The sequence below is a fragment of the Numenius arquata genome, chromosome 16 (genome assembly GCF_964106895.1).
Source record: "Numenius arquata chromosome 16, bNumArq3.hap1.1, whole genome shotgun sequence".
Classification (NCBI taxonomy): domain Eukaryota; kingdom Metazoa; phylum Chordata; class Aves; order Charadriiformes; family Scolopacidae; genus Numenius; species Numenius arquata.
The window spans coordinates 1,470,477-1,481,861 of NC_133591.1; the positions used below are offsets into that span (position 1 = coordinate 1,470,477).

General features: G+C 51.6%; 1 protein-coding gene across 2 annotated transcripts; it reads left to right on the forward strand.

Annotated features, from left to right (window-relative positions):
* The first annotated feature begins 6,518 nt into the window (after nt 1–6,518).
* LOC141472494 (derlin-2-like) lies at nt 6,519–11,140 on the forward strand. 2 transcript variants are annotated; one of them, XM_074159592.1, is made up of 7 exons: nt 6,519–6,636; nt 7,025–7,090; nt 7,726–7,799; nt 8,308–8,401; nt 8,938–9,133; nt 9,556–9,646; nt 10,204–11,140. In XM_074159592.1, the coding sequence occupies exons 1-7, from the start codon at nt 6,544–6,546 to the stop codon at nt 10,316–10,318; spliced, it is 729 nt and encodes a 242-aa protein (XP_074015693.1). In that variant the 5' UTR covers nt 6,519–6,543; the 3' UTR covers nt 10,319–11,140. The 2 variants fall into 2 exon arrangements, with proteins under 2 accessions (XP_074015693.1, XP_074015694.1); XM_074159593.1 differs by having other exon boundaries at nt 6,544–6,636; nt 7,028–7,090.
* The last annotated feature ends 245 nt before the right edge of the window (nt 11,141–11,385 follow it).

Here is an 11,385-nt window from a genome sequence, read left to right on the forward strand (position 1 = left end):
TTTACCGTTAATATTACTACTTTCTCTTCCATTACTATTCTATTAAACTATCTTTATGTCAACCCATGAGGGGACCCACCACCCCCTTTCCCTCAAATACTTTTTCACTGAACTCAAACCTGCCATAATCAAGGTGAAATATGATGCACGAACACGGGAGACAAGTTTTTTGAAGAATGTGATGGCAGTCTCTGCCTGTAATTATCCGCCTGCCGGAATCAGCAGTAATCCTGCCATTAGGAAGGACCATTGACACATGCTCTTTGATCTGCCATGCACTGAGATGTTCCTGTGTTTTAGAGTGTTTCACCCCAAGATCATCTGGACCAAGTGCAATTACACTGCAGGCGGAGAAAAGGGGCCTCATTTCCCTCCGGGAAGCTTGGATCTACAGGTTGAATTCTGCCTACAAACGCTGCTCTGTAGATTGCAGAAGAGATTTGGAGCTGCTGGTTGCTGGCTGTCTCCCAAGCTCTAGCCTGGCTATTTCTGTAAACCCTTCTCTCTTTCCTGTAAGAACCATCACAGTGAAATATGGAATTCTCTCTCTGCTTGCCCTGACTCTTGCAGGGCCTGCTCAGAACACAGAAGACAAACAACATCATCTACAAACAAGCAGCTTTCTCAAGAAACATCCAGCAGGACTGCTGTTTTTATGGGAAAGCAATGTTTATAGAACTTAGCTGTTAAAATGGATTTTCTTTGTAGGAAATGAGGGCCCTGCTGTGACACCGTTATTCTCAGTTCCAGCAGTTCACTAATGTTCCTTAGAAAAAACCCACAGTTTATGTAAGTTCAAGACACTGTATAAGAACTTCAGAAAATGGGCTTCATTGCAAGGTTTCTCAGGGCAGGGACCCAGTGCTGACAGAGCTTCTGCTACCACACAGAGTCACTGGGATGCTTCCCAGAGCAGTGGAGATACAGGGGAGCCAAGTCCTCTGAGGACACAGGGGCTGATGCAGCCAAGGGAACTGGCTGCTGTTGGATCAGCACTCTGCATTTCCATCCTCCTGATAAGCTACAGAGCTTCTCTGGGAAAACTGAGAAAGCCCAAAATACTAAAAATAACTGAAACAGCCTTTTCTCCGTCCATCGTGAGCTGTAGGCCATGCTGCAGCTGAATTATTGCCTTTCCTCCCTTCTTTGTCTCAGACCCTGATGCAGGCAGTTAGTTGAAGCTGGGTGACCTGAAGGCCAGAGAGAACAAACTGCTCGGCTCAACAAAATCTCTGTCCCTGTGTGCAAGAGAAGAGCGTTTAGACTCTGCCAAATGGCAGTAAATGTCACTGAATGTTCCCATTAAAGGACAGGAAAATCTGTGCAGCAGTGTCCGAGTGTCAGACTCAGCCTGATTTCTCATTTAACACTCACTTCAAGTAGAGATTTTCATTAGAGTTGTCCCTGGGCTTATTGAGAGGCACCTGGACTAGGACACACAGTCCTGCCTCTGGTGAAAACCAAAGTACAAACACCATTTCTGACTCCTTGTAGGGGTCTTCGACAGCTGACAGCGTGCTCAGACCTATATGCTGCTATCGTGAGCTGAACATAGACCACTTTTTATAACAAACAAGCATTGTTTTTCAGTTCTCTTGCTGATTTGGCCACAGTGCTTATGAAATGGATGTTACAAAATAAAGGCCCTTGAAGGATATTCCCCGCTGACAGCTGTGGGAGGTGACCTGTGGTGTAGAGGACAGATCACAAGGCAAAAGAATTTAACAAGAATGATTAAGCACTGGCAAAAAATAACTCTGCAAAGAGACAGATGTTTTCTTGCTTGATGTCTTCAACTCATGATCAGAAGCTGCTTCGGCAGAGGCGCTTTATTTGGATATGTGATCAGGCTTCGCTCACAGAGAGTTAGGTGAGATCGTCTTTCTCATGATATGCCAGATGCAAAGCTACATTTTTGAACTAAAAAACATAGTAAATAAAAATAACATAAACTTTGATTTACAGCAAACCCTGTGCAAACCACATGTCCTTGGAGGGCTGAGCTCTAAGTGCTATCTTTAGTTTCTTCCTAACAAACAAACAAATAAAACCCCCATCCAATTCTGTATGATTCACTTTCTCCTGACTTTAGCCATCACACTGTAGAGTTAGCTGATTTGGGACAGGAAATCCTTCAATGAAGGAGAAAGAATTTATATATGGCCATTAAACATGGAAAAGTAAACATCTGGAGTGCCTGGGGCGGTTATGATTACACAGCTTATCTGCGCACAGCGGGTTCACAGAGCCTTCTTTCCAAAACTGGAGCAGAAACTCTCCACAACCGCTCTGTGGTGGATCTTGGCACCTGCTGCCCATCCACCGAGGGCAGAGTCCCAGAGCTGAACTAACCTTCCAGGAAGGTCCTGCTGGCTTCCTTGTAGGGGAGCTCAGTGCTGCTCTCTCTGAATCTGTCCCCAGTGCCAGTCCATCAGGCAGGCAGCAGCCTCTTTTACAACAGGGCTATCAGGGATCTCAGGCGTAGAGTGTCCTGGGGAGCACTGGGGTGGGTGAGACCTTGCACAGAACTTGCAGTGTCTCATATCCTGGTGGGGGGAGGCTCTGCGAGTGGGCGGTTGGGGGTATCTATGCTTTCAAAGAAAATAATTGGGGCTCTACCGGAGGATGGAGCATTACTGCAGGCAAGGGTCTTGGGGTGGCCAGGGAATGAGCTCTCTCTGCTGTGTGCCCTGTAGCCCCACTAGAGGAGGTGTCTATGTGTCACCAGGCCACATACGACTTGTCACGGCAGGGCATATCGCAAAAGGGCATCAGATGAATTTACAAACAAAATGCCAGCGGCATTAAAGAGCAGAGGACACGTCACCGGCTGGACACTCACCAAGTGGGTGGCTGGGGGCTGGTCTCCTGCCCCATCAGCTGCTGGAGGGGCTGAGCACCCCTGGCCAGGGCGCCAAGGCTCGTTATGGCCTGTGCTGACACAGCACACGGCTCCTTTCATCCCGCGACCTCGGCGAGTGCCGCGCTGGGCAAACTGGGGGCTGCCGCCTTCAAACAAAGCATCTGTTTATTCTTGAAACAATTAGTGAGGGCAGTTAGATCTTGAACTCGTTACTGAGCCCAAAACAATTATGATAAAAACAAGTTCCAGATGGGCTCAAAAGGAATTGTTTTTGTCTTTACTAAATTAGAATGGATTTCATGTCTTCAAGTTCCTCTGGCATTTATGGACAGGAAACATGAATTACACACACAATAATTTACTACAAACAAAAGAGATGAACACTGCAACAGCCCATTTATCTTTGCTGATGTGCCTTCTTGAGGTTTATGTGCTGTTTAACTCATGGGGGGAGTTAATAGCTTTCTTCTTTGTTTCCTAACTCGTTCCTATTTTGGTTTGCAGAAACTGAGACAGGAAGCTGTGGAGTTTCTGTTGCGGGGTTAAGCTTACCTGCGACCCCAGGCAAACGCTTCCGTGTTTCTTAAAATCACCTCAGAAATAGGGAAAACAAGAAGAGAGGTAACAGGAGGGTCCAGTAGTGGTCTGTCACTGTGTATGTGCAAAACCATTCCCTTTCAGGAAATATGTATCTTTTTAAATCAAAGGCCAAATGAACTCACAGTGGTGAGTGTGCAACACACACTAGTTCTTCTTTTCCCGGAATATTCTCTTGTGAGTGGGTTTGTGGATTGTAAACGTTTACAGCACAACAGGTTACTACCACTAAGCCTGCAGATGCAGAACGGGTAAATACTGTCTGGAAAAGAGAGCTGCCTCGGGTACCATCATTTTTCACGTCTTCCTGTGAGTGACCTGAGCACAGGTCACAGATGGGAGTTCTTCCAATTTGTTCCTCAGGCAGCTCCAGGAGCCCCCAGACAGAGACCTTTTCCAAAGTCCATCCAAAACGGACCGAAGTCTGGGCATCAGACATATTTTTATGGAAACTCTGAGTTTCTGCTGCCTTGGGTTTTGAAACTGATGCTGCACATTGACATGAATTCAACTGCTCCCAGAAGGAATGGGAACCCAGAAGACAACAAGCAGCCCCGGTACGTCACTGCTGCTCAGACCTGTGCTTACATCTGCTCTGGGTCCCTGGGCAGGGAAAGGACAATAGGATGAGGCAGGAGGAAATCAGCAAGGAAACTCCTGAGCAGTGGTTCTGTTCGGGCAGGCCCTCATGCCTTCTTGCAGCTGAGACAAAGAGTTTGGGATTGCTTTTTTTTTTTTTTGGCTTTTAGTTAGATTCCATGATTTGATAGAAGGCGGCATGTTGGCATCGCTACAAAGGTATAAAATGTGAACGCAGCTACACGGCCAGGCTGATGTGAACTTGTGGAAGGACATAATTCCCCAAACCCATAAAATGTGACACGGATTGTAATAAAGACTAAAGCTGCCCCTGGGCGTACTGTAGCACATGAAGTCAGCTTGGCTGAGCTCTGAAGGGAGTGAGGTCATGGGCAGAAAGCAGCCTGGGAACCGGTGGTGTCACCAGGATTTGTTTGGCCTCTTCCAGTGCGAGATGGTGAGCTTCCCAATGCATTTCATCACTTCTTCCTCTTCCCCCCCAAGAATCTTAGAAAAGAAAACCTTAAATAGAAGCCGGGATAACCAGAGTTCTCCAGTTTTGGCTGGCAAACAAGGGAAAAGAAGAAAAATGAGAATCTGATGACTTTTTTTTAGATTTCTTGCAATGCATGATTTGCACATAGTCCTCCACAGGGAGTAAGTGGGATTGATCATGTGGATTCTCATCTCTGTGGAGATAGTGGGACCCAGCTCCAGGGTGATGGCCTTCCAGCAGAGAGGCTCCCAATGTTCATCTTCAGCCTCGGTTCAAACAAGGAAGTGGCAGGAATCACAAAGCTTGAATTCAGCTTCTGGCTGGCATTGTCCACAGGCAGTGAGAGCAGATACGAAACCTCTAATCTGCCCATCCAAAGCAGCAGGATATTTATTAATTTCTTTTATCCGTTATTCATTCATTCACTCTCAGTTCTGCAACTCAGTTGCCCTTTCTGCCGGGGCTGCAAGCTCTGCAGCAGCGGGGCATTTGGGCTGAAATGGCCACGTGAAAACAAGCAGCCCTTCTCAGAGCTCCTGGCCCTCATGAGGAACTGTCCCCTTCCTTGTAAGCTCAGCTCTTCTCACCTGCCAGAGCCCTCGCATGCATCCCAGCATCCCAGCTTCTCCCCCGACACCTTGCTTTAACCCTCCATCTCCTTGATGTACTTTAAAAAGGCAGAACGTACTTTTGAAAGGCAGAATGTACTTCAGAAGATAGAATCTCTCACTAAGCAAGAGGAGAGAGTTGTAAAAAGGCTACACGGCCTTGTGAAACTGGACACTTTGTATAAACAATAAATGTCTTGCTAATGAATATACCCTTGAAGAACAGAAAGCTGGTAACAAGGGAACATCCCTCCGCAGAAGGTGCCAAAACCAGCTGAAAACCGCACAGCTGCTGGACAAAGCATAAATTTAACAAAGATTTGCAGTAACTGGGGGAACGGTAAAGGCGGCAGCGGGAAATCGCGATCGCTGACTCAATTAGACTGAACAGACCTACTCCCCCTGGTACTGGAGCATGCACACACCAATTAAAGGACACTGTAACTTTAAATGAGAGCGAGAGGCTGTACTAACCAACAGAAATTGGTAAGGTAAGGCGCTAACCACTAATTATAATTAAGGGTGTGTATTTCTGTGTTTTGAACTGTATAAACATTGCGAGGAGTTTGTAGGCTGGGGTGCTAGCTGTGTGGGTTACCACCTAGCACCCCTCTCTGCAGAAACGATTTAAAGAAATACCTCTACTCTGCATGTACACTGGCGTCTTGCACACCGGGTAAGCGACCCCGCTTTGGCACAACACGCTCATCATCCAGCTGGGCTCTGTTCTTCATCACAGGCGGCGGGAAACACACACTCCCTTCCTCGCCGGTGGTTTTAAAGGGAACTCTCGGGGCTCACAGGGCTCGGAGGCCGCGTCAACCCCCTCCTGCGGGAAGCCAAGGCCGGGCCTGCTCCCCGCTCCGAAGCCCGGTTGGCAGTAACCAGGGCGGGCGGCTCCGGAGAGCACCGTCACGGCGGGCTGTCAGGGTTATTGCAGGCCTTTGTCAGAGCATCCTTCAGAGCGCGCTGTGACCCATCCGACACAGCCAGGCGGGGAGCGGGGCCAGGCCACCCGTTCTCCCCTCAGCACCCACCGCCGCCATTGCCCTTCCGCCCATCCCCGTCGGACCCGCCTCGCCTATTGGCCCCTCCCAGCTACCCCAGCTGTCACTCAACGGGGCTGCCCGATGCCATTGGCTGCGGGATTCATCCCGCCTCCAGTGGGCGGTGCCCCAGGGGCTCGCCCCCTCCCTGCCCGTCACCTGCTGCGGCGGGTCCAGTCCGGGTTGGCGGCCGGTGGAGGCCGAGGGCATGAGGCGCACGCCCATTGGTCGGCTCGCGCCGCCTGTCGCGTCGGGATTGGCCGGATGCGGCCCGCGGGGGCGTGGCCGCGGCGGCGCGCTGAGGGGTGTGTGTTAAAGGGGCCGCGGCGCGGCTGGACGCTGTCGCCGTGCACCATGGCCTACCAGGGCTTCGCGCAGGAGTACCTGGGCATGCCGGCCGTGACGCGGGCATACACCACCGCCTGCGTCATCACCACCGCCGCTGTGGTGAGGCGCGAGGGGCCCCTGAGGAGGGAGGCTGGGTTACCTGAGGGGGTGCCGTGGCGGGAAGGCTGGGTTACCTGAGGGGGTGCCGTGGCGGGAAGGCTGGGTTACCTGAGAGGGAGACTGTAGCGGGGAAGCCGGAGTTCCTGAGGGGATGACTGTGGTGGAGAGGCTGGGGTCCCTGAGGGCGAGGCTGGGTTACCTCAGGAGGTGCCATGGTGGGAAGGCTGGGGATGCCATGATGGGGAGGCCGGGGTTCCTGAGGAGGAGGCTGTGGTGGGGAGGCCAGGGTCCCTGAGGGAGAGGCTGAGTTACCTGAGGGGATGCCATGGTGGGGAGGCCAGAGGGCTGGACAGCGGTGGGTGGCAGCTGCTCTGCTTGTCTTTCACAGCAGCTGGAGTTCATCACCCCCTTCCAGCTGTATTTCAACCCTGACCTCATCTTCAGGAAGTTCCAGGTGAGGCCTTGTCCATGTGTCGGGGCCCCTCTTGCCCCTTCCCAGAGAGGGGTGTGTGTGATAGGTTGGGCCTAGGGTGTCTTGCTCCCTGGGGGGGTCAGGGAGTGCTGTAGGATCCCAAGGGACTTTTTTCCCACTACTCCAGCCTTCTCTGGTTGGCAGTAGTGGGGTCACCACCATGGTGTCCCCTCTTGTCACAGATGCCTGGATGGAGATCACTTCTTCCAGCCTCTGCCTGCCATATGCCGTCTAGGCATTTCCTTTTTTCTGGTACTCAAACCCTGTCCCTCCCCCCTCTGTGATACTGAGTGAGATGTTTGGCCAGCCAGTCAGGCTGGGTGGGGAAGGCTTTATTGTAGAGTGGCATGAACAGGGATTTACTGTGGCTCTGGGTGCTGATTGTGGCTGTTTGTCCCCTCCAGAAAAACAGGGGAATCTTCCCCCCACCTGGAGGAGCAAGGTTCTCTGATGCGGGCAGTGGAGGGAGGTCCCACATGCAGGTGCCTGGTGTCCTGGGGTGGTTCAAAGCAGATGGGTGCATGAGTGGGTGTCCCCAGTGGATAAGGACTGTACACGTGACGGGGAGAGACCTGTCTGTCCACCTCCTTTTCTCTCTCCTCTCTCTTCTCTTTCAGATATGGAGGCTGATCACCAACTTCCTCTTTTTTGGGCCCCTGGGATTCAGTTTCTTTTTCAACATGATATTTCTGTATCCTTTGGTCTCAGTGAAGCTCTCTGCTCCCTTTTAGGCTTAGATGCAATTTCCCCCCTGTCCATCTTCCTCCTCAGCCTGACCTGTCTGGGCAGCAGTCTAGGGCTGTGGATTCTTCCCTTGGCTCTTTCGGTCTGAATTGAAGCCATTCCCCAGGCAACTGTGGCCACCTCCTACCCCCTCCATCGCTGCTTGCTGCAGGGCAGCCCCTGCCAAAGGGCTGAAGAAGCTGGCAGTGCTGCTGTGGCTCATGCTGGAGAACAGTGCCCATTCCTGGGGTGAGCTCTGGCTGGAGCAGAGCAGATGCCTTTTTCTTTCCCTGGGGTCAGGGGTATGAGGTGAAGTCTGCACTGTTCTGCTCTGGGGCTTGGACACCTGGCTGACAGCTTCCTGGGATGAAAGAGCTTGCAGCTGGCTTATTCCCTGTAAAGTTGTGCTGTGGGGACACAGGGTGGCCAGCTGTTAATTTCCTATACTGCAACCCCTCCTTCTCTCCCGCTCCCAGGTACAGGTACTGCCGCATGCTAGAAGAGGGCTCCTTCCGTGGAAGGACGGCTGACTTTGTCTTCATGTTCCTCTTCGGAGGGTTTCTCATGACAGTATCCTTTTGAGTTGGTTGAGGTTCTTCTGATGTCTTCTGAGGTGCTGTGGATAGTTTGGGGCTGCTAGCCCAGCTGTGTTGTGTGCTCTGTAGCAGGTACCTGCCTGCTGAGCAGTGGGACAGTTGTCTTATGAACCTCCTTGGTGCCACGGGGCAGAGCGCCTTATGGTGCCCCAGACCAGTCATGCTTGTGGCCTGAGGCCTGGGAGGGCTCTGCTGAGCACGTGGGGCCCTTCTTTGATGAAGGGGCAACTTCTGGCTGTATGGCACAGCTTATGACCCTCGTCTTACCCACCCCTGGCCTGTGCCTCACCCAGAATGCCTAGAGCAGAAGACAAAATACAGGAAAATCTGCCTGTACTTGTGCTGGTGTTTGTGGAAGTGAAGAGAGAGACTGTCTGAAAAGCAGCCCCTTGTTCTGCTCTGTGAGAAGCTGTCCAGCTGCAGCAGGGCAGTGGTGTCTGAGCTTGGGTGGGGAGAGTGGGAGGTGGTGCACAGGGTGGACAGGTTTTTCCTTGACTCGGTAGTTTCTAGCTATTTGGACTCTTTGCCAGCCTGTTTTTCCTGGGCCAGGCATTCACCATCATGCTGGTGTACGTGTGGAGTCGCAGGAACCCTTACATCCGCATGAACTTCTTTGGGCTTCTTAATTTCCAGGCCCCTTTCTTGCCCTGGGTCCTGATGGGATTCTCTCTTCTCCTGGGCAACTCCATCATCATCGACTTACTGGGTAAGTCAAAGCTGGGGGGTGCTGGGAACAAGGGCGCTTTGCAGCCACAGTGCTCTGTAGGGAGCACTATCATGTTCTCTTGGTTTCATCTTATTTAAGAACTAAGATGGGGGTTTCCTAAAGTGAGCTGGTGGCCAGCCTCGTGGCTGAGCTCTTGCTTGTGCCCTGCATTTTGCCGTGTCTTCCCCAGCGGCAGAAGTTGGGTATGGTGAGCTCTGCCTGACACTTGTGCTGTGTCTGGTCTCCTGGGTGCTCCCTGCCTGCTTCTGCGCCCATCACAGCAAACAGCCTGGCCCTCACGGGTGGCTCTGGTGAGAGCTGGGGCGTGGGGATGCTGCTGAGGGATTCTTGGAGCTTCATCCTCTGGTTCAGCTGGCAAAGGAGTCACAGCTGCGCCTGACCTTGGTGACATCTCTCCCCAGGGATTGCTGTAGGTCATATCTATTATTTCTTGGAAGATGTTTTCCCCAACCAGCCTGGAGGAAAGAAACTGCTGTTAACCCCTGGCTTCCTGTAAGTACAGCTGATTCTTTCTGGGCTTTGCCGTGTCGCTCCCCAGCCTGGGTCACTTCCGTAGCAAACTGCTCTGTGCCGGCTTGGGGTGACCACAGGATGCAATCGCATGCCGATAGGACCTCAGCTCACTAGTTTATGCCTCTGCTGCAGAAAGCCCTGGCACTTTGCACATTATATACACACACACACAGGGTCCATAAAGCAACTGCTGGTACCTTCAGCTTTGCTACTTGAACTGGAGCATTCTTACTGCTCGTGGAAATGCGAGATGCTGGTAGGATTTTTTTTCTGATGTATTTCTGTAGTTCAATAAAGCAGAACACGTTCTGCTTCATGTTGGGGATCAAAGCTGACCCAGAGATCAAGGAGGGTACTGTCACTGTCACACATTGAGCTGAGCCAACAGTTCGTGTCGCACAATAGGGGGGTGGCTGTGACATATAGCCAAGCCCTGGGAAGAGCCCGGGTGTTCCCAGGAGGGCTGGGGTTTTTCCGTGTCCTCAGCTCCCTGTCCTAACCTGCCTGCTCGGTGGGACGGGCATGTCCCTTGCCAGGAAGATGGTATTTGACACACCTGAAGAGGATCCCAACTATAACCCTCTCCCTGAGGATCGTCCAGAAAACCAACCTAGAGACCAAGACCAGAACCAGCAGCGGCATCCACAATAACAGAGGACTTCTCCCTGTGGCCAGATTCCTCTCTCCCGGCTGGACTTACGCTGTGGCCCAGAGATCCTACTGGAATAACACCAGTTGCCATTCCAATGTGTGATGTCTCGCTGTCTGTACGGGTAACTCCTCTTCCCCTGGTACCCAGCGGTTCCACAGGGCCCTGCACGTGAGAACTGATGAGTGCTGTCGGAGGTGTTGTAGGGACAGGGGCTGGGAGTTGTGATGGCTCCTCAGTTACCCAGGGGGGAATAAGTATCAAATGGGGTGTTAAACCAGTTACTCCTCCTCTTGCTGTTAATGACTTGCTATGTGTCAGATCACTCTGTACAAAGACCAATGTTCTTGGCTCTCACTGTTTGTGAGACCTCTCTGTGGGCTTTCAATGAAGTAGAATTCCCTACTCTACCGTGGTAGAATGCAGCTCAGCCTCTTCCTTTCCTCCAAGTCTCCCACCCCTTTTTTCGGTTCTTGTTTCCAAAGAGTCTTTACATTAAAATCTTTATTTTTCAGTTGTGTCCGTTTCTGCCAGGGGCAGAGGTAGCAGTTCACCAGTATTCATTAGGACTTTGCTTAAAACTGCCAGGCTGCTTGCTTGGGCTTTTCTTTTTTTGGTGGGCAAAACGAAGTCTAGGCTCGCTGGAAGATGTCCTTCCCCTCTTCTATCAGCAGGAGAGCAGAGCATGGGGAGGGTCAGGGGTGTCTGGTTGGAGACAGGGATTCCTGGGAAAGGAGAGGGGACAGAGCCGGACACTTGAGCCAGGCAGCAACTGGAAGTAGCACTTGCCACTAGTAATAAAGGCTGTCTGCACGTGCAGTGTCATTCCACTCTTGTTGAATTCTTTCAGTTCTGAAACATAAACATCTGAATTTGAGAGCAAAGCTAAAGGAGCTAGTCCCTGCCATGGACAGCTGTACTGCATGGAGGTGATTGTCGTTGCTACGGCAGTACCAGACCTCAAAGCCTTCAGAGTAAATCTGCAAACACTGTATCTCAGGACAGCTCATTTGGTGACGTTCCGGTCTGCTCAGCTAGACAAGCCTGTGAACTACCACCAAAACTACAA